This window comes from Oncorhynchus keta, chromosome 12 (genome assembly GCF_023373465.1).
Source record: "Oncorhynchus keta strain PuntledgeMale-10-30-2019 chromosome 12, Oket_V2, whole genome shotgun sequence".
Lineage (NCBI taxonomy): Eukaryota > Metazoa > Chordata > Actinopteri > Salmoniformes > Salmonidae > Oncorhynchus > Oncorhynchus keta.
The window spans coordinates 28,820,014-28,840,365 of NC_068432.1; the positions used below are offsets into that span (position 1 = coordinate 28,820,014).

A 20,352-nucleotide genomic window follows, 5' to 3' on the forward strand; every position below is an offset into this window, starting at 1 on the left:
GCGCAAGTTATTATGCTCATTTATGGCAGACTGAATAGGGTGGCTTTTGACACAATCAAGTCATGTTCATCATGCGTCCTAAATCATAAGCATAATATGAAGTGTGATTCATTTAACACATGAACATGAATCATTTAACAAATGTGAAATACTGGAGTTGAATACAGACAAATATTTTTTTAACATGCTGTATTTTCTCACAGAACTGACAACACAATATTTCAGTGGGCGACCCCCAATCCTGATCCAGTGGTTTCGGTCTGGTAAGTTTCTTTCCCAGAAATAGACATACAAGAAGGTATATACAAAATCCCCCAGGTCATGGGCTATTCTAGTAAATCGAGTCTAAATTAAGTAAATGTCTATACCTGATCTTGACTGTGTCACGTTTATTAACAGAACAAAAACATGACAAGAAAGTAAACCAAAAAATCAAATGTTATTCACCTTCTTGCAAACATTGTCTTTTACAGTATCTGTTCCTGGAGAGCCATCTGGGCTGAATACAGACAGGAGAGGCCATCTGAGGGAGGCGTGAGGAGGGTATATTGGAGAAAGCAGTGCCCTTCTTAAAAATATGACTGTAGTAGGATAGGATACACTGTCTGAGACTAGTGCTCCTGAGGAACCAGAAACTCTCCCCCCAGCAGCCACATTCAACCAGGACCTTCACTATCAAAAGGCGCAGATTTAACACACAAAACGACTGTCACTCTGCAATGCTCCACTCATTCATCTGAGCAGTGTTAACTACTCATTGCCATAGAATCCAACAAATATCAACAAGAAAAGTTAAGACAAATTATTTTGGGAAAAAGCATCTCCATGAAAAAACAACCATTTTACTAAGCTAAGAAATGTACACTGCATTTGGTTTAGTTGCGACTGACTAAACAAAAATTAAACCGACATCTAAACCCAGATTACTTGTAAAATTCAAATAAATCTTAAATACAGATACTATGTGCCTATAAATCTATACAAATAGTACAGGTATAGACACAGTTTATAATAGATGTTCGTAGAGTCCATGGTGAGGCCTCCAAGTCTCCCTCAGTCAGACCAGTGCAGTATCTTCTCCATACGGCTTGTGTGTCCCTCTACTCCACTTTCCCAGATCACTCTAGGCCCAGGATATAGTTGATGCCTTGCACAAGTCCAATGATTACGGGTTGCCAAGCAACAAGGTAGCGGAGCCAGTCCAGGAGTTGTCCATACATGACATGTGGCTTCTCCCAGCTTCATATTATGGGTCAAGGAGATATAAACAAGTGACGATCCCACCCCCGAACTAAACCAATTCACATATCCAGTCTGTGATAATATATTGAGATATCTTTCAGGACCTTAATAGAATCAGGCTTGATAGTGGAGAATGGACAATAACATCTTCCAATAACTATATCCTACCCTTTTTAAAACCATAGGAAAAATCTCTTCACCCTAGGGTGTTGTTTTAATTAAAAGTGTGTGAAATTAAATATGTATGCCATGTTGTCAAGAAAGGATTTGGGAGGTGTATTGCGTGTTTCCCATGGTAACACGATGTGTCACCTCTAAAGCAGAAGAGGCAGCAGCTACTAAATGTTGACAGTTTCTACAACCGCTAACAGGAACTGGGTTAAATAACTCAATGTGTCTCCATGGAGACAAAGCCACATCTGTCCCATAAAGCCACCCTTCCCATAATGTCCTGTTCCAGTTTGTGTTTACATGTAAATGTAGGTCAAAGTTCCCATGAACAACATCAACATAAACTTCCCAAAACTGCAGCAATTATAGGCAACACAACCTATTCCCATCATGGTCAAGCAGAGTGAAACTAACAACCTCTGTACTGTGACCCTCTGTACTGTGTGACCCCCTGTCGTGCTAACCAACAGAAACAATGAGTCACAATGACTGAGACAAATTGCAACATGAAAGCAAAAGATAGAGACATACACAATATGATAGAGAAACATATTAGACATCAAACCCTCATGAGAGCAGAAGAGCAAAGGATACGGGTTACTGAACATTCTCTTCAGGTCCACCTTCTCTTTACAGTACGGGCATGTCTGCTTCTTTCCCACAATGCACCATCCTCGTATGCAGAACTCATGGAATCTGAGGCAGAGAGAGTTAAGGAGCCAGGTATAAGGTGGAGGTGTGGTGTATTCAACCCTAAAACAAAACATGAGAATAACTGCAAAATATGGCCAAATATGACTTTAGGTCATATCTAGTCAAATGCTGTAGGCATAGCTCACTGCTTGGTAAAATACAGAATACTGGACGTTATTTTCCTACTTCCCTGTGGCACACTGTAATAACCATATCAGTAAGCTCAGACCAGTAAGCTATTAAAATATGACGTCATCAATGTGAACATAGAAACCACAAATGCCATAAAACATGTGACAATTCACCTCATGGAAGACTATTACAGGGAATCATTACAGGAGACGACATAGGGCACCATTATTTATAGAAACAGGAAGTGAGATGGGCACATGGTACAGTGTTACTAATGTTCAACAGTCACATCTCATGCACATGTTTGTTCGGTCAATTTCCCTTTGGCTTTTGTGTTCGTACACCACGTTTTCCATGACAGACTGACAGTTACAGCTTTTATGCAACAGACAAACCTGTTCTACCACAACATCACGCTCCAACATGCATATTTATCGAGAGACTATTTCTTAGATGATAAAGGATACACATGGTTGCAGGATAGTCTGTAGGTGTTCTCGATGATTCCCTCCTCGCTGACGTCGACCAGAATGGGCTGGCCACACACAGCGCAGATACTGTCAGAGAGGTGCTTGGTGGGCATTCCAGACGCACTGTAGTACTAGAGAAAACAGGGACAGACAGAGATACAATGTAATGTTGCTGGACAGATTCACAGCCTTTACAACAAATAATGTTAAACAACTATCAACTTGACAGGCCCTGGATACTTACCCCCACTGTCGATGCCATGACGTCTGCACACATTTCAGCAAAGTCCCTACCCAGGACACCATAGTACAGACCATAGAACAGCAAGGACACACCAAAATCCATCGCGTCCTCCGGTTTTATTCTGAAAATAAACAGCAATATCAACACTATTAACATGATTAAAACGTTACAACTTCTCAAATAAAGCTCTGCGCCACTTCTAGAAATCAAAACGGATTTAAAAGATTCCGAGATAAAATGACTAACAACAAGGATTGATCCTTGTTAACCACAAGTATTGTCCATAAATACACAATTGTTCCAAGAAGTAATTAGAACTTACCTAAATATCAAGTTGATGCCAAACAGTGTAAACATGACGACAGAGTAGCCCACTATCCCTGTGGCATAGCTGATCTTGTAGAGGAGGAGGAACCATTTGTAGACCAGCCTGTCCACAGAAACAAGTGAACATTCAGACATATTTCAGCTAACTGAGGTGAATGTGAAGAGACATAGATCCGTTCTTTGACTAAAGTAGCACTTACTGCAAGACTGGTTGGGTTTGAGGCTTTTGACCTCTTACCATGACCGTTTAATCATGCATCACCTAGGCATTCTGTATATTATGAGGTATCCAGACCTGCCAACTTTTTAGAGTGCTAGACGCAATTGGCAAATTGGAGATTAAACTCGCACGCATAGCCCTCGCCGAATTCGGGTTCTTTCCCCTAACGTTTTTCTTAGCACATGCCCCCAAGTTTAGTCTCTAAAGTAGAGGAACGCGTGTCACCTCTCAAACAGGGCCAATCACAAGGGCCAGCTCACAAATATTGGCTTTTTAAACATGGTTCCTAATAAACACTAGAAGCAAAATAATTTGAAAACATAAAAACAAAAACAAACAAGCGCAACGACACAGACCGCAAACTGGCTACACAAAGCTTAAGTAGGCTTGAGCAAAGAGGATCTGAACACTGTTCACTAGAAGAGTCTGCTGTTTCAGCCTTTGTAAAGGTGCCTATTGTATACATCATTTCAGATTTTAGAAATTGATAAAATCTCAAATCTAGTGGAAAGGTATTTTAGAAACATTGCCTCTATAGCTAATACCGTACACTCATTCATTCTTCAGCTTCTAAACTCCAGACTCCATTTAATGTCAAGATGTTTAGATTTATTTTGGATTATACTTACTTTTTTAACTTTATACTTTTTTGCTTACAGTTACAGTGTATCAGGTTGCGTGATCCTCGTAATGTTAGGTGGAAAATACAACGAACGGGACGCAGAATTAAATGTATATCACACTCGCTCAAATGCGACCAGTTATTTTTTGTATTTGTATTTAATTTTTTCACTAGCAAATGTGATTAGTGTTTACCTTTCCACAACACACAGAGTCAAAAATGGATTTGTCTATGTGTTTACGTACAGCTGACAGTCGGCAAACTCAGCATCACAACAAACAGGAGGGGCAGACACGGGGTATCTACGTCAAATAATGTATTCATCTCCATGTCCGTTGACACAAACTCTGTACATGTCTGTGTTGCAGCTCGGGAATTAGGACCCATGTTAGATTTACTCAGTGGATTTTAAAACGTTTAAAAAAATAAGGCCCTATTAATTTCTGCATACTTGTAACTCGGATCTTGTACATGGACAGAGAATTGCGTAGTTGGTACGCAAAATGCGTGCATGTTGGCAGGTCAAATTAGTGTGTGTAGACACTACTTGGCCTTGTGTATAGGGCCTTACCTAGGCGTAGTGCACTCCAGTGGCTTACGTGTGGCCCGGTAGGTAACGTATGCAGTGACGACAGAGAAGATGAACCACGTGACAAGGAACCTCCACCAGTGAAGCTTGGTGGTGAAGTACAGAGGAACCACCCACATCTGGAACAGAGTCACCAGCTAGAAGAGAACACACATTTTAAAGTACAGATGCACACAGACACTTATAGTTCAATTTGAGGCTGAATAACCCAGAGAACCAGACTGTGTAGAGTTGAAGAAGCTGGTCTGTGGACGTTTTGTCTGTACAGTACGTGAACTGTGATTTGGATTATTTGCCTGCAGGTATTTGCAGGACATGCTGTGGGCTTCCTCTTTTGCACGCAAGTCAGCGTGTGTTTATGTGTCTGAGTGAGCATGACTGTGCAGTGTGTGAGAGAGATTGTCTGTGTGTCTTACATTGTAGGACTTGGGATGCCTCTGTTTCCATTGCACAAGGACCAGCTGGGCGATGACTAGGGTGACAATGAGGATCAGCACCATCTCAGCGTGCATGGCCTCATGACCCTTGTGTTTTGCATGCATCCTGGCATGCTCCAACCTATGAACACACACACACACACACACACACACACACACACACACACACACACACATACTACAATCAACCTAGTGCTCAGGCCTGGGTATCTAATATGATCATTCACTAAGTATCTGGATAGATTCTTATAATAGTTACATTCATACTAGTTTCCATTGGTAGGAAACATTGATAAACTAAGGGCTCTACAGTACATCAAAAATCTGACTGCATCAAAACAAGATAATGTTGAACCTGACTTAACTTTTGTGACGAACAGTTGAAGTCGGAAGTTTACATACACTTAGGTTGGATTCATTAAAACTTGTTTTTCAACCATTCCACACATTTCTTGTTAACAAACTATAGTTTTGGAAAGTTGGTCAGGACATCTACTTTGTGCATGACATGTAATTTTTCCAAATGTTTAGACATATTATTTCACTTATAACTCACTGTATCACAATTCCAGTGGGTTAGAAGTTTACAGACACTAAGTTGACTGTGCCTTTAAACAGCTTGGAAAATTATGTCATGGCTTTAGAAGCTTTTGATAGGCTAATTGACATAATTTGAGTCAATTGGAAGTGTACATGTGGATGTATTTCAAGGCCTACCTTCAAACGTTGTGCCTTTTTGCTTGACATAATGGGAAAATCAAAAGAAATCAGCCAAGACCTAAGAAAAAAATGTTGTTGACCTCCACAAGTTTGGTTCATCCTTGCGAGAATTGTCCAAATGCCTGAAGGTACCGCGTTCATCTGTACAAACAATAGTACGCAAGTATAAACACCATGGGATCACGCAGCCGTCATACTGCTCAGGAAGGAGCACTTCTGTCTCCTAGAGATTAACGTACTTTGGTGCGAAATGTGCAAACCAATCCCAGAACAACACAAAAGGACCGTGTGAAGATTCTAGAGGAAACAGGTACAAAAGTATCTATATCCACAGTAAAACGAGTCCTATATCGACATAACCTGAAAGGCCGCTCAGCAAGGAAGAAGCCACTGCTCCAAAACCGCCATAAAAAAGCCAGACTATGGTTTGCAACTGCACATGGGGACAAAGATCGTACTTTTTGGAGTAATGTCCTCTGGTCTGATGAAACAAAAATAGAACTGTTTGGCAATAATGACCATCGTTATGTTTGGAGGAAAAAGGGGGAGGCTTGCAGGGGAGGCTTGCAAGCCGAAGAACACCATACCAACCATGAAGCACGGGGGTGGCAGCATAATGTTGTGGGGGTGCTTTCCTGCAGGAGGGACTGGTGCACTTCACAAAATAGATGGCATCATGAGGAAATAAAATGATGTGGATATATTGAAGTAACATCAAGACATCAGTCAGGAAGTTAAAGCTTGGTCGCAATTGGGTCTTCCAAATAGACAATGACCCCCAGCATACTTCCAAAGTTGTGGCAAAATAGCTTAAGGACAACAACGTCACTGTATTGGAGTGGCCATCACAAACCTCTGACTTCAATCCTATAGAAAATGTGTGATTTCAGTAATGAAAAAGCGTGTGTGAGAAAGGAGGCCTACAAACCTGACTCAGTTACACCAGCTCTGTCAGGAGGAATGGGCCAAAATTCACCCAACTTATTGTGGGAAGCTTGTGGATGGCTACCCGAAACATTTGACCCAAGTTAAACAATTGAAAGGCAATGCTACCAAATACTAATTGAGTGTATGTAAACTTCTGACCCACTGGGAATGTGATGAAAGAAATAAAAGCTGAAATAAATCACTCTACTATTATTCTGACATTTCACATTCTTAAAATTAAGTGGTGATCCTAACTGACCCAAGACAGGGAATTTTTACTAGGATTAAATGACAGGAACTGTGAAAAACTGAGTTTAAATGTATTTGGCTAAGGTGTATGTAAACTTCCGACTTCAACTGTAAATCTAATTTGCAGTCAGAATGAATAATTGGGAAGAGACTGACCTCCACTTCTCCTCCGGTGACAGATGGGACAAGTCGACCTAAAGTGAAAACAAACCAGACATTCACAATTATTCCAAATGCTTCGAAATCCATTAGTTAGAAATCTACATACAAATACAGTCACATAGAACTTCTGAATTAAACAGTCACAATATATCTACAAACTACAATTATTGCATCAAAAATAGTAATTCTAAATCAGTCTGTATTCTGATCATGTGGGTTGGGAGGCTGTTGGTAGTGGACAGACATGTGAATACTAAAAGGGATGAACACTACTGGCCAAAAAAGAGCATAGGCACGGTTTCTGTCCATTATAGTTAAATGGTGAGAACACTAACTAGCCTTTGGTCCAAAACAGTTTTTAGAGAGCTCAGGCTACCAGGAGAGAGGATGGATTATGCGTCAACTAGATGACCTTTGACTCTGTCTGCCACATCAGCTATTACATGGCGTGACATCTAATGAGTACTAGCTACATCCTTGACACTATTGCAATAGGAAACGGGTTGTCAAGCAAAGGCAGCAATTTGGGGGCAGCTAAACCAGAATTATCTATTTAGTTAGCTATCTGTGGCTACTTATATAGCAACCAAGCTAAATAGTTAGCTTACGTTAGCTATCAGCTACCACGTACAAGACAAGGGCGTGATGATGATGGCCCTTGAAGTTGTACGTTTGTGTTTTAGCTGACTGCACTATAATATTACTTGGTTTCCTAATGCACTCAATAGAGAAATGCACTCAATGATATCCTACCTGTCTAGCTAAAAGGGAAGAGAGCTGGGAAGTTAACTAGCAAAGCTAACATCGTGTGACGTTCACTAGCCGGTGCAAGAGGCAGGTCTAGTCCATATTGGCTGCAACGCAATGTGAGCACTTTACAATTCACGCTGTTTGTTGTTTTCGGATTCTACAACGGTAACACATGTGGTACCCTAACCTGATTTGTCTCATCGTGATGTCCGAGTCCATGATCGTGTTCTACACCATCAACCTCCACCTCAAACACCCCCGCCATCTTCGGGAGTGCTGTCAATTCCGAACGGATGCCATTTCCGGTTTGGAAAAAACGAGGGCCAATCAAAACACTGCACGCGAGTTCTTTTCCGTTTGTAAACAGGTTAGACAAATATTTTTTATAACTAACCCAAGATGAATGTATAATTGTGAGAATAAACGAGAATGGATATGGGCAGCACGAGCTAGTCAGATCCTATTGTCGTATTCTAGCATTTGTTTGCATATGTCCGTTAGGGAACGCCTACTCTGAGAAGCGCGTGTGTGGAATAATCCGTGGTGTACTGTAACATTCCTGGTCATCCCTATTGACACTGATCTGGTGGACTCACTAAACATAAATGCTTTGTTCGTAAATGATGTCTGAGTGTGACCCTGGCTATCCATACATTTTAAAAACAAGACAGTTGTGCCGTCTGGTTTGCTTAATATAAGGATTGTTTTAATTATTTGTACTTTTACTTTTGATACTTTTACTTTTGATACTTATGTATATTTTAGCACCTACATTTACTTTTGATACTTAAGTATATTTAAAACCAAATAATTTTAGATTTTTACTAAAGGAGTATTTTAAAGGAATATTACTTTTACTTGAGTCATTTTCTATTTAAGTATTTGTACTTTTACTCAAGTATGAGTTTTGGGTACTTTTTCCACCACTGTGAATAACTCAATTCGCCCTTGCACTCCTTGTAAAAATTGCAATTTTTACAAACTGTTAAAGTCTACAAAATGCAGTCCATTCTGTTACATATTCTAGTTTTGGAAACAGAAAACTGCGTGGAGATCGATGAAAAATGTGCAAAATGTCGGCAAAAATCTATCTGCTTCATCTTCTTCAACTGCCGGCCACTGGGTTTCAGCTCATCACCATATTACCATATTTGGAAGTGAGTGGAAACACCAACTGGATGCTTCACATGTATACATCTGGTGAAATATTGTTATTTTATTTATATTTTGGAGAAAAACCACACAAGAAGTATACAAACAGGCAATGATAACATACACTAGGGGGTACAACAAAGGACAGATTATACAAAGACCTTAAAAATACACACATATTGATTGTTTTAAAAGCTTTCTTATTATAAGAATGTAGAATAGTCTTAATGTACTGCTCAAATTCCTCATAGTAAACATGGAAGAGTGTTTTTTTATTAGTGAATTTACATTTATGAATATGACATTTTGCCATCAGCACAAATACATTTATGAGGTAAAATTGTTTTTCGTTATCCTTACTATAGCTAAGGAAACCAAGCAGCGCATTCTCCCATAAAAAATAAAAAAAAGTCATCAAGAATATTAACAATGATAAAACTATGAATATCTTTCCATAATTTATTTACATGTAGACAATGCCAAAATAAATGCAAAACTGTTCTGTCTCATTGTTCTATCTGTGGTATAGATGGGTTAGCTGACGTTATCACAAAACGATGTGCGCGCTTCCGTGGGGCAGAAGTCAGCGTGTTGTTGTGATTCTGGATAGCCAGATTGCTAACAAGAATGTCAAGAATGTGCCATGTGGGGAATCGTAAGTGGATGGTTTAAACTCGTTTCATCATGTTCTTCATCCCCGTCTAGTTTGACTGATTTCATGTATTATTATTATTATATTATTATATATATTATATTATTATTATTATATTATTATTATTATGTCAATTGCTAATATGGCTAACTAGCTAGCCAACAACTGTAAGGATGTATTTCAGAGACAACAAGTACTCATTAAGCAAATGTATTTATGTTTTCAATAAACATTGGAGACTAAATATAGCTTACTCACAAGATAATTTTCCATCAATGGATGTCGATTTAACTTGTTTGACTGCTGATTAAGCACTAAGGCACGAGGGGATATTGTATATGGCCAATATACTACGGCTAACGGCTGTTCTTAAGCATGACGCAAAGCGGAGTCCGTTAGCTGTGGTATATTGGCCATATACCACACCTCCTCGTGCCCATTGCTTAAATAAATCCCCTTTGCGCATGTGCATAACTATTGATAAATCCGACAGGAGAGTTTGGGTCATGAAAGTTGGACAGAGGATCTCAAAATCTCTGAGCAAGAAACACTTGGACAAACTTTTTTTTAAAACAATGTCAGGCTATTTTCTGGCAATTATGCCGTTAATTATGTGCCAGATTTTAAGACTACAAACAGTTATAAAATTGCCCATTTCCCGAGGTTGACTTGTCATTTCAATAGGCATAGGCAGGCTACAGACTAAAATCTGGGTTTCTGATTGTAATTCAATTTGGCCATGGTTTGCTTAGATAGATGCAGGTAGCTTAGAGCCTCTTATAGGCCTACTGTACATCTTCAGATAGTCTACAGTAGCCTAGGCAAAATGTATGTAAGATGAAACTGAATGATTTAGCAGCTTGCTTAGTTCAAATTAACAGACTAATTTATTCAACATGAAAAGTTTGGCGGTTTCGAGGTAAAAAGTGCTTATGTTTCCCAATAGCCTGCTGGAATAGGCTACTAAGGATGGGGGTCGTAATTTTAATCACTGGATTAAATATTAATATGTACAGTGAGGGAAAAAAGTATTTGATCCCCTGTTGATTTTGTACGTTTGCCCACTGACAAATAAATGATCCGTCTATAATTTTAATGGTAGGTTTATTTGAACAGTGAGAGACAGAATAACAACAACAAAATCCAGAAAAACGCATGTCAAAAATGTTATAAATTGATTTGCATTTTAATGAGGGAATTAAGTATTTGACCACCTCTCAATCAGAAAGATTTCTGGCTCCCAGGTGTCTTTTATACAGGTAACGAGCTGAGATTAGGAGCACACTCTTACAGGAAGTGCTCCCAATCTCAGCGTGTTACCTGTATAAAAGACACCTGTCCACAGAAGCAATCAATCAGATTCCAAACTCTCCACCATGGCCAAGACCAAAGAGCGCTCCAAGGATGTCAGGGACAAGATTGTAGACCTATACAAGGCTGGAATGGGCTACAAGACCAAGCATCTTGGTGGGAAGGTGACAACAGTAGGTGTGATTATTCGCAAATGGAAGAAACACAAAAGAACTGTCAATCTCCCTCGGCCTGGGGCTCCATGCAAGATCTCACCTCATGGAGTTGCAATGATCATGAGAACGGTGAGGAATCAGCGCAGAACTACACGGGAGGATCTTGTCAATGATCTCAAGGCAGCTGGGACCATAGTCATCAAGAAAACATATACATGCCCGTCTGAAGTTTGCCAATGAACATCTGAATGATTCAGAGGACAACTGGGTGAAAGTTTTGTGGTCAGAGACCAAAATGGAGTTCTTTGGCATCAACTCAACTCGCTGTGTTTGGAGGAGGAGGAATGCGGTCTATGACCCCAAGAACACCATCCCCACCATCAAACATGGAGGTGGAAACATTATGCTTTGGGGGTGTTTTTCTGCTAAAGGGACAGGACAACTTCACCACATCAAAGGGACGATGGACGGGGCCATGTACCGTCAAATCTTTGGTGAGAACCTCCTTTCCTCAGCCAGGGCATTGAAAATGTGTCATGGGTGGGTATTCCAGCATGACAATGACCCAAAACACACGGCCAAGGCAAAGGAGTGGTTCAAGAAGAAGCACATTAAGGTCCTGGAGTGGCCTAGCCAGTCTCCAGACCTTAATCCCATAGAAAATCTGTGGAGGGAGCTGAAGGTTCCAGTTGCCAAACGTCAGCCTCGAAACCTTAATGACTTGGAGAAGATCTGCAAAGAGGAGTGGGACAAAATCCCTCCTGAGATGTGTGCAAACCTGCTGGCCAACTACGAGAAATGTCTGACCTCTGTGATTGCCAACAAGGGTTTTGCCACCAAGTACTAAGTCATGTTTTGCAGAGGGGTCAAATACTTATTTCCCTCATTAAAATGCAAATCAATTTATAACATTTTTGACATGCGCTTTTCCGGATTCTTTTGTTGTTATTCTGTCTCTCACTGTTCAAATAAACCTACCATTAACATTATAGACTGATCACTTCTTTGTCAGTGGGCAAACGTACAAAATCAGCAGGGGATCAAATACTTTTTCCCTCACTGTATATGTACTGAATATGCTTGTCAACAACAGCCAGTGTTATTTATTTTTGTTTACCTAAAGCCTAATCTGACTGACTGTTACCGTCAATCTAATACGTTCTAACAACTGATCGGCAATTGTAACAGAGCTCTGATAACTTCCAATTGAATTAACTAAACATGGCAATTAACAGCCTGGCTCATTGCCTGATAGTCAACAGCAGCAAGTCACAGTGAAATATATTATTTTTTAAAGAGAAATGCCATGGTGGCCACAGTGCAACTTACTGTAGAAGTAGGCCAAAAACCCACAACCCATGACCAACACATTTTCACCCACGACATCAATTTCAAAGTAACCCAACTTCCAGGAAAACCACAAACATGGCAGCCCTGTTTTTGCCCCATAGTTGTACAGGCCTCGGTTTTGTTGCTAAACCACCAACCCAAAGACTCTGGTATGTATTTGTTGTCAGGTGGAGGGAAAACTGTACAAGTATGAAACTGTTCAGCTAAAGTTGTCTGACATTTTAGATAGACAGCTAATTCATTTGACCTTACTATGGCCAAAGTGAAAATTAAACATCTTGTTTCATTCACTTCACAGGTAAATTCTTGAATTTAACTGTCAACTAGCCAGCAGACCCAACCCGCTTGCTTACAGCTGCACTAGGGTCGGACAGGCTTCCTGTTTAGATTAAGACACTGCGGAGCCGGGGGCATGGTATGGCTCGGAAATCGTACCTCAATCCAGGGATGAGACATGCATTGTACTCCGAATTGTCCCATTATCCTAACTGTTAGACCAAGAAGATTGAACGACTGGTATCCTGTGCAAATTAACCTGCTCAATCTTCTCTGTCGATGAAGGGGGCAAAATCGGGGATTATGCCAAAAAAGGAGAAAGTGGGGGACAATAAGCAAGAACACACCCCTTCAACTGTAAATAATGCATAACTAAGTAGCCATGTGTTATGTTGCCGTGACACAGCCTTAGGAACTGTAAATTACAACCAACATTTAGATTAAACTGTAAATTACTAGTTGAGTTTAGATTAACCTTGAACCCAGCCATGGCTGCTCACGGCTATATTGTTAATTGGTTTTGTATTATGATGTCCAACAGGTGTCTAAATTAGTGACAGTTGCCTTGTGATTGAAAACTGGACACAAATGTAATTAATTAAACACCAATTTATGTGAATGAGGAATGGGTTCTTTGTGACTGAAAACTAGACACAAATGTAATTAATTAAACACCAATTGATGTGAATGAGGAATGGGTTCTTTGTGACTGAAAACTAGACACAAATGTAATTAATTAAACACCAATTTATCAAAGATAAATAATACTTCACATTTTCACATGAGGGGAACATTGAACATCAGGTCACACTAGATGCCATATATGTACAAAATGTGGAAAACAACACAATGAAAGAAATGACAGGATAATGTGTGCCCCATTTCTCTCATTTTGTGCACAAGTTTGTTTACATCCTTGTTAGTGAGCATTTCTCCTTTGCCAAGATAATCCATCCACCTGACAGTTGTGGCATATCGGCATAAGCCGATTAAACAGCATGATCATTACACAGGTGCACCTTGTGCTGGAGAAAATAAAACACCACTCCAAAATGTGCAGTTTTGTCACACAACACAATGCCACAGATGTCTCAAGTTGAGGGAGTGTGCAGTTGGCATGCTAACTGCAGGAATGTCCACTAGAGCTGTTGCAAGATAATTGAATGTGCATTTCTCTACCATAAGCATTTCTCTACCAGAATTTGGCAGTACCTCCAACCAGCCTCACAACCGCAGTATGGCATCCTGTGGGCGAGCGGTTTGCAGATGTCAACATTGTGAACAGAATGCTCAATGGTTGCGGTGGGGTTATGGTATGGGCAGGCATAAGCTACGGACAACGATAATTGAATGTGCATTTCTCAACCATAAGCATTTCTCTACCAGAATTTGGCAGTACCTCCAACCGGCCTCACAACCGCAGTATGGCATCCTGTGGGCGAGCGGTTTGCAGATGTCAATGTTGTGAACAGAATGCACAATGGTTGCGGTGGGGTTATGGTATGGGCAGGCATAAGCTACTGTGTCACGTTCTGACCTTTATTTCCTGTGTTTTGTATATAGTTAGTATGGTCAGGGCGTGAGTTGGGTGAGCAGTCTATGTTTGTTTTTCTAGGTTTTGGGTATTTCTATGTTTCGGCCTAGTATGGTTCTCAATCAGAGGCAGGTGTCATTAGTTGTCTCTGATTGAGAATCATACTTAGGTAGCCTTGGTTTCACTGTGTGTTGGTAGGTGATTGTTCCTGTCTCTGTCTTTGCACCAGATAGGACTGTTTTGAGGTTTCACATTTCTTGTTGTTCATGTGTACCTTAACGTATTAAAAAGAACCATGGACACTTACCACGCCGCGTATTGGTCCTCTGATCCGTTTTGCCTCTCCTCTTCGGAAGAAGTGGAAATTCATTACAGAATCACCCACCCAACTCGGACCAAGTGCGTGGTAAAGGACAGCGACGACAGCAGCATCAACAACAGAGGCCAGCATCACAGGACTCCTGGACATGGGAGGAGATACTGAACGGAGTGGGACCCTGGGCACAGGCTGGGGAATATCGCCGCCCCAAAGCAGAGCTGGAGGCAGCGAAAGCTGAGCGGCGGCGATATGAGGAGGCAGCGCGACAGGTACGAGGGGCAGCCCCCCCAAAAAAATGGGGAGGGGGGGGGGGGCACACGAGGTGTGGTACTAAGCCAGGTAGCAGACCTGAGCTCACGCCTCGTGCTTATGATAAGCAGCGCATTACTGGTCAGGCACCGTGTTATGCGGTTAAGCGCACGGTGTCGCCAGTGCGTGCCCATAGCCCGGTGCGCGATAGGGCAGCCCCCCGAAAGTGCCATGCGAGTGTGGGCATTGAGCCAGGGCGTATGGTGCCTGCTCAGCGGGTCTGGTCGCCAGTACGCAGTTTTGGTCCAGGTTATCCTGCGCCGGCTCTGCGTGCTGTCTCCGGGACGCTGGGAGGGTGCAATGCGTTCTCTGTCTGCGCTCCGCTCGTGCCGGGCAAATGTGGGAGTGGAGCCTAAGGGAGAGGTGCGTGTAGGAGTGGAGCCTAAGGGAGAGGTGCGTGTAGTAAGCACTAGATCTCCCGTGCTTACCCACAGCCCGGTTCAACCTGTGCCTGCACTCTGGAGGGTCCGGGCTAGAGTAGTTGTCCAGCCTGGGGAAGTGGTGCCAAGGTTGCGCACCAGAGCTCCAGTGCTCCCCCACAGCGGTCCTTCAGGCTCCTCCTAACACCAAGCCGCCTGAAGGTCTCCCCAGCCTGGTGGTTCCTGTGGCAGCCCCACGCACCAGGCTCTCTCTGTCTCCTCCCTGCAGGTGGTCCCGCCTGTCCGGCGCCGCTGCCGGAGTGTCCCGCCTGTCCGGCGCCGCTGCCGGAGTGTCCCCTCTGCCCAGAGGCGCCAGTCCCCCTCTGCCCAGAGGCGCCAGTCCCCCTCTGCCCAGAGGCGCCAGTCCCCCTCTGCCCAGAGGCGCCAGTCCCCCTCTGCCCAGAGGCGCCAGTCCCCCTCTGCCCAGAGGCGCCATTGATAAGGGTGGCCATGGTGAGAAAGCCACGGAGGCGGACAACAAGGCGGACTAAGACAATTGTGAAGTGGGGTCCGCGTCCCGCGCCAGAACCGCCACCGCGGACAGACGCCCACCCAGACCCTCCCCTATAGGTCAAGGTTTTGCGGCCGGAGTCCGCACCTTAACGGGGGGTACTGTCACGTTCTGACCTTTATTTCCTGTGTTTTGTATTTAGTTAGTATGGTCAGGGCGTGAGTTGGGTGGGCAGTGTTTGTTTTTCTAGGTTTTGGGTATTTCTATGTTTCGGCCTAGTATGGTTCTCAATCAGAGGCAGGTGTCATTAGTTGTCTCTGATTGAGAATCATACTTAGGTAGCCTGGGCTTCACTGTGTGTTGGTAGGTGATTGTTCTTGTCTCTGTCTTTGCACCAGAGGACTGTTTTGAGTTTTCACATTTCTTGTTTTTTTGTAGTCAGTTGTTCATGTGTACCTTAACGTATTAAAAAGAACCATGGACACTTACCACGCCGCGTATTGGTCCTCTGATCCGTTTCGCCTCTCCTCTTCGGAAGAAGAGGAGGAAATTCATTACATACTGACAATGAACACAATTGCATTTTATCAATAGTAATTTGAATGCACAGAGATACAGTGACGAGATCCTGAGGCCTGTTGTCGTGCCATTCACCCGCCGCCATCACCTCATGTTTCAGCATGATAATGCGCAGCTCCATGTCGCAAGGATCTGTACACAATTCCTGGAAGTTGAAAATGTCCCAGTTCTTACATGGCCTGCATACTCACCAGACATGTCACCCATTGAGCATATTTGGGATGCTCTGGGTTGACATACAACAGCGTGTTCCAGTTCCTGCCAATATCCAGGAATTTCGCAAAGCCATTGGAAGAGGAGTGGGACAACATTCCACAGGCCACAATCATCAGCCTGATCAACTCTATGTGAAGGAGATGTCGCGCTGCATGAGGCAAATGGTGGTCACACCAGATACGGAATGGTTTTCTGATCCACACACCACTTCTTTTTTTAAGGTATCTTGTGACCAACAGATGCATATCTGTATTCCCAGTCATGTGAAATCCATATATTACGGCCTAATGAATTTATTTCAATTGACTGATTTCCTGCAACTCAGTATAATCTTAGAAATTGTTGCGTTTTTGTTTTTGTTCAGTATAGTTTTCATTAACTTACCAAGTGATTAAACATTTTTTACATTTAGAATGTTCGCATAGAAGATCGATGTGCCAATTGTCTGCTAGAGTATGTTTCCATTTAAGTATCATGTGTCGATTAAAAACAGGTGGACGTAATGACGTCAGGGTCGAATAAAAATGTAGTGGTTATAGTGTTTCCATTACCCATTTAGGCAAATTGAGACAGCGGGGGGTGCCCTCCCACCTACAGTGCAATTGGAAAGTATTCAGACCCCTAGACTTTTTCCACATTTTGGAACGTTACAGCCTTATTCAAAAATGTATTACATGTATTTTTTCCTCATCAATCTACACACAATACCCCATAGTGAGTATGCAAAAACAGTTTAGACATTTTTGCAAATGTATAAAAAATACAATATTACATAAGTATGCAGAGACTTTACTCAGTACTTTGTTGAAGCACCTTTGGCAGCGATTACAGTCAAGTTGTCTTGGGTATGACGTTACAAGCTTGGCACACCTGTATTTGGGGAGTTTCTCCCATTCTTCTCTGCAGATCCTCTCAAGTTCTGTCAGGTTGGATGGGGAGTGTTGCTGCACAGCTATTTTCAGGTCTGTCCAGAAAACATATCGCGATGGTGAAACTTGCACTCCTGTAGATCTGAAAAAATCGGATGGTGAAACTTGCACTCCTGTAGATCTGAAAAAATTGGATGGTGAAACTTGCCAGCCAACCAGAAAAGCAAGGCGACGCAATTCAGGCATTCTTGAAAGTCAGAACAATCCTTGTCCTGCAAAGAAAAGTTTTTTTTTTAAGTTTAAAAAAAAAAGTTTTGCAAGCAGTAGGCATTTAGCGTTGTGAAATATGGTCTCTGATTTTGCACTAGCAGATATATGGAGAGAGCATAATCCACAGCTGAAAGAATATACGTTTTACTCCACTATGCACCAATTATTTTCAAAGATAAATTACATATTACTTTCATCACAGTTATTGCATTTAATTCAGAAGGTGTAAGTTGTATATGTCTATGCCTGATCATCATGCAAATTTATACAAATTATCAAAATGTATAACTAATGTTCCAAATTATAAAATGTATAACTAAATGTTCCAAATCATGCAACAAAGTGGAGATTTAATCTCACTCTTAAGGATTAAATTCTTAAATTAAAAGCTTAAATTCTTGTTAATCAATATCAGATATGTCTATGTCCGGGGAAATGTTCTTGTTACTTACAACCTCATGCTAATTGCATTAGCCTACGTTAGCTCAACCTTTTCGCAGGGGACCCACCAATCCTGAAGAAGTTAATGTTGATTTCTGTAAGCAATTCAGGTCTGATTTACATTAATTTATCCTCCTCAACAGTCTTAACTAAAAGAAATATAAGAAATATAAATATCCTTATGTAACGGATGTGAAACGGCTAGCTTAGTTAGCGGTGCGCGCTAAATAGCGTTTCAATCGGTGACGTCTCTTGCTCTGAGACCTTGAAGTAGTAGTTCCCCTTGCTCTGCAAGGGCCGCGGCTTTTGTGGAGCGATGGGTAACGATGCTTCGGGGGTGACTGTTGTTGATGTGTGCAGAGCCGGGTATGGGAGCCGGGTATGGGCGAGGGGACGGTTTATTAATTTGTCAACAGCATAATGGTTTCTCCGCTGAGAAGGAGACAGAATTATTAATTATCAGATCAATATTACATTCCTCTATGAATTTCTAATTCATAGTCAGCCAAACTGATTATCTGGACAGTAATAGACCTGGCCTCCTGTTAGCTAGTAAATTACGCCATAATGATAGTCTTGCTGACATTATTTCCATTCAGTCCGATGATGGTGTTCTCTTTCAAGATGCACCATCAATCAATCTACAATTTTTTTTTTAAATTATATGAAAAATACAGTTCTGATGTACAAAATACCTCAGACAGCATTAGACCCTTTTTCAAGGGATTGAATCTACTGCAACTCTCCTCCGATGATGCACCTATAATGCTCAATGGACTGCACAATGCATTAAAAGACATGAACCAAGGTAAATCCACTGGATGGGATGGCATCCCACAGGAATTCTATTTAACCTTTTGGTTTGAACTTTGCCTGATTGTCAAGGGTGCGTAACTAGTGGCAGGGAAGTCAAACGCAGGAGAGCAGAACTTGATATATATCCGGAGCCGTTTAATATTCATAACTACCGGTATACAAAAACAACAAACACATGGGCACAAAACCCGTAACGCACCAGTCACACAAAGGCACACAAACTTACAATAAACAATGCACGACAAGGACATGGGGAAACAGAGGGAACATATACAACATGTAATTAGGGAATTGAAACCAGGTGCGTTGACAACCAGACAAAACAAATTGAACACGAAAAATGGATCGGCGATGGCTAGAAGACAGACCGGTGACGTCGACCGCCGAACACCGCCCGAACAAGGAGAGGAACCGACTTCGGTAGAAGTCGTGACACCGATATTATTAGACATGGTACAAACATCTATTAAAATGGGGGGGGTTTCAATAGATATTAATACTGCAATTATCTCTGTTACATAAAAACGGTAAAGACCCAACTCTCTGTTCAAGTCATAGGCCTCTCTCCCTCAGATTCTAGCCAAACGTCTTGAAAATATTTTTATCCAAAATAGTTCATCCTGATCAAACAGGTTTTGTCAAACATACTGTAGATTGGCGTCAGACAATCTAAGACGTCTCCTACATGCATTATATATTCAAAAGTATGTGGACACCCCTTCAAATTAGTGGATTCTGCTAAAACAGCCACACCACAGGTTTATAAAATCAAAAACACAACCATGCAAACTCCATAGACAAACATGGGCAGTAGAATGGCCTTAGTGAAGAGCTCAGTGACTTGGCACCGTCATAGGATGCCACCTTTCCATCAAGCCAGTTCATCAAGTTTCTGCCCTGCTAAAGCTGCCCCGGAAAACTGTAAGTGCTGTTATTGTGAAGTTGAAAGGTCTAGGAGCAACAACGGCTAAGCAGCGAAGTGGTAGGCCATACAAGCTCACAGAACGGGACCTCCGAGTGCTGAAGGTGTAGCACGTAAAAATCGTCTGTCCTCGGTTGCAACACAGTCTACCAAGTTCCAAACTGCCTCTGGAAGCAACGTCAACAAAATAATTGTTTGTCGGGAGCTTGATGAAATGAGTTTCCATGGCCGAGCAGCCACAAGCCTAAGATCACCATGCACAATGCAAAGCGTCGGCTCAAATGGTGTAAAGCTCGCCACCATTGGATTCTGGAGCAGTGGAAACTGGGAGCTCTGTCACACCCTGATCTGTTCCA

At 41.9% G+C, this 20,352-nt stretch overlaps 1 protein-coding gene across 1 annotated transcript; it reads right to left on the minus strand.

Annotated features, from left to right (window-relative positions):
• Nucleotides 1–374: 374 nt before the first annotated feature.
• Nucleotides 375–8,330, minus strand: LOC118391239 (RING finger protein 121-like). The gene is made up of 9 exons (XM_035782423.2): nucleotides 8,143–8,330; nucleotides 7,200–7,237; nucleotides 5,127–5,268; nucleotides 4,693–4,847; nucleotides 3,275–3,382; nucleotides 2,953–3,073; nucleotides 2,706–2,839; nucleotides 2,008–2,109; nucleotides 375–1,239 (listed from the first exon to the last, which is right to left on the minus strand). The coding sequence occupies exons 1-9, from the start codon at nucleotides 8,218–8,220 to the stop codon at nucleotides 1,119–1,121; spliced, it is 999 nt and encodes a 332-aa protein (XP_035638316.1). The 5' UTR covers nucleotides 8,221–8,330; the 3' UTR covers nucleotides 375–1,118.
• Between the last annotated feature and the right edge of the window lie 12,022 nt (nucleotides 8,331–20,352).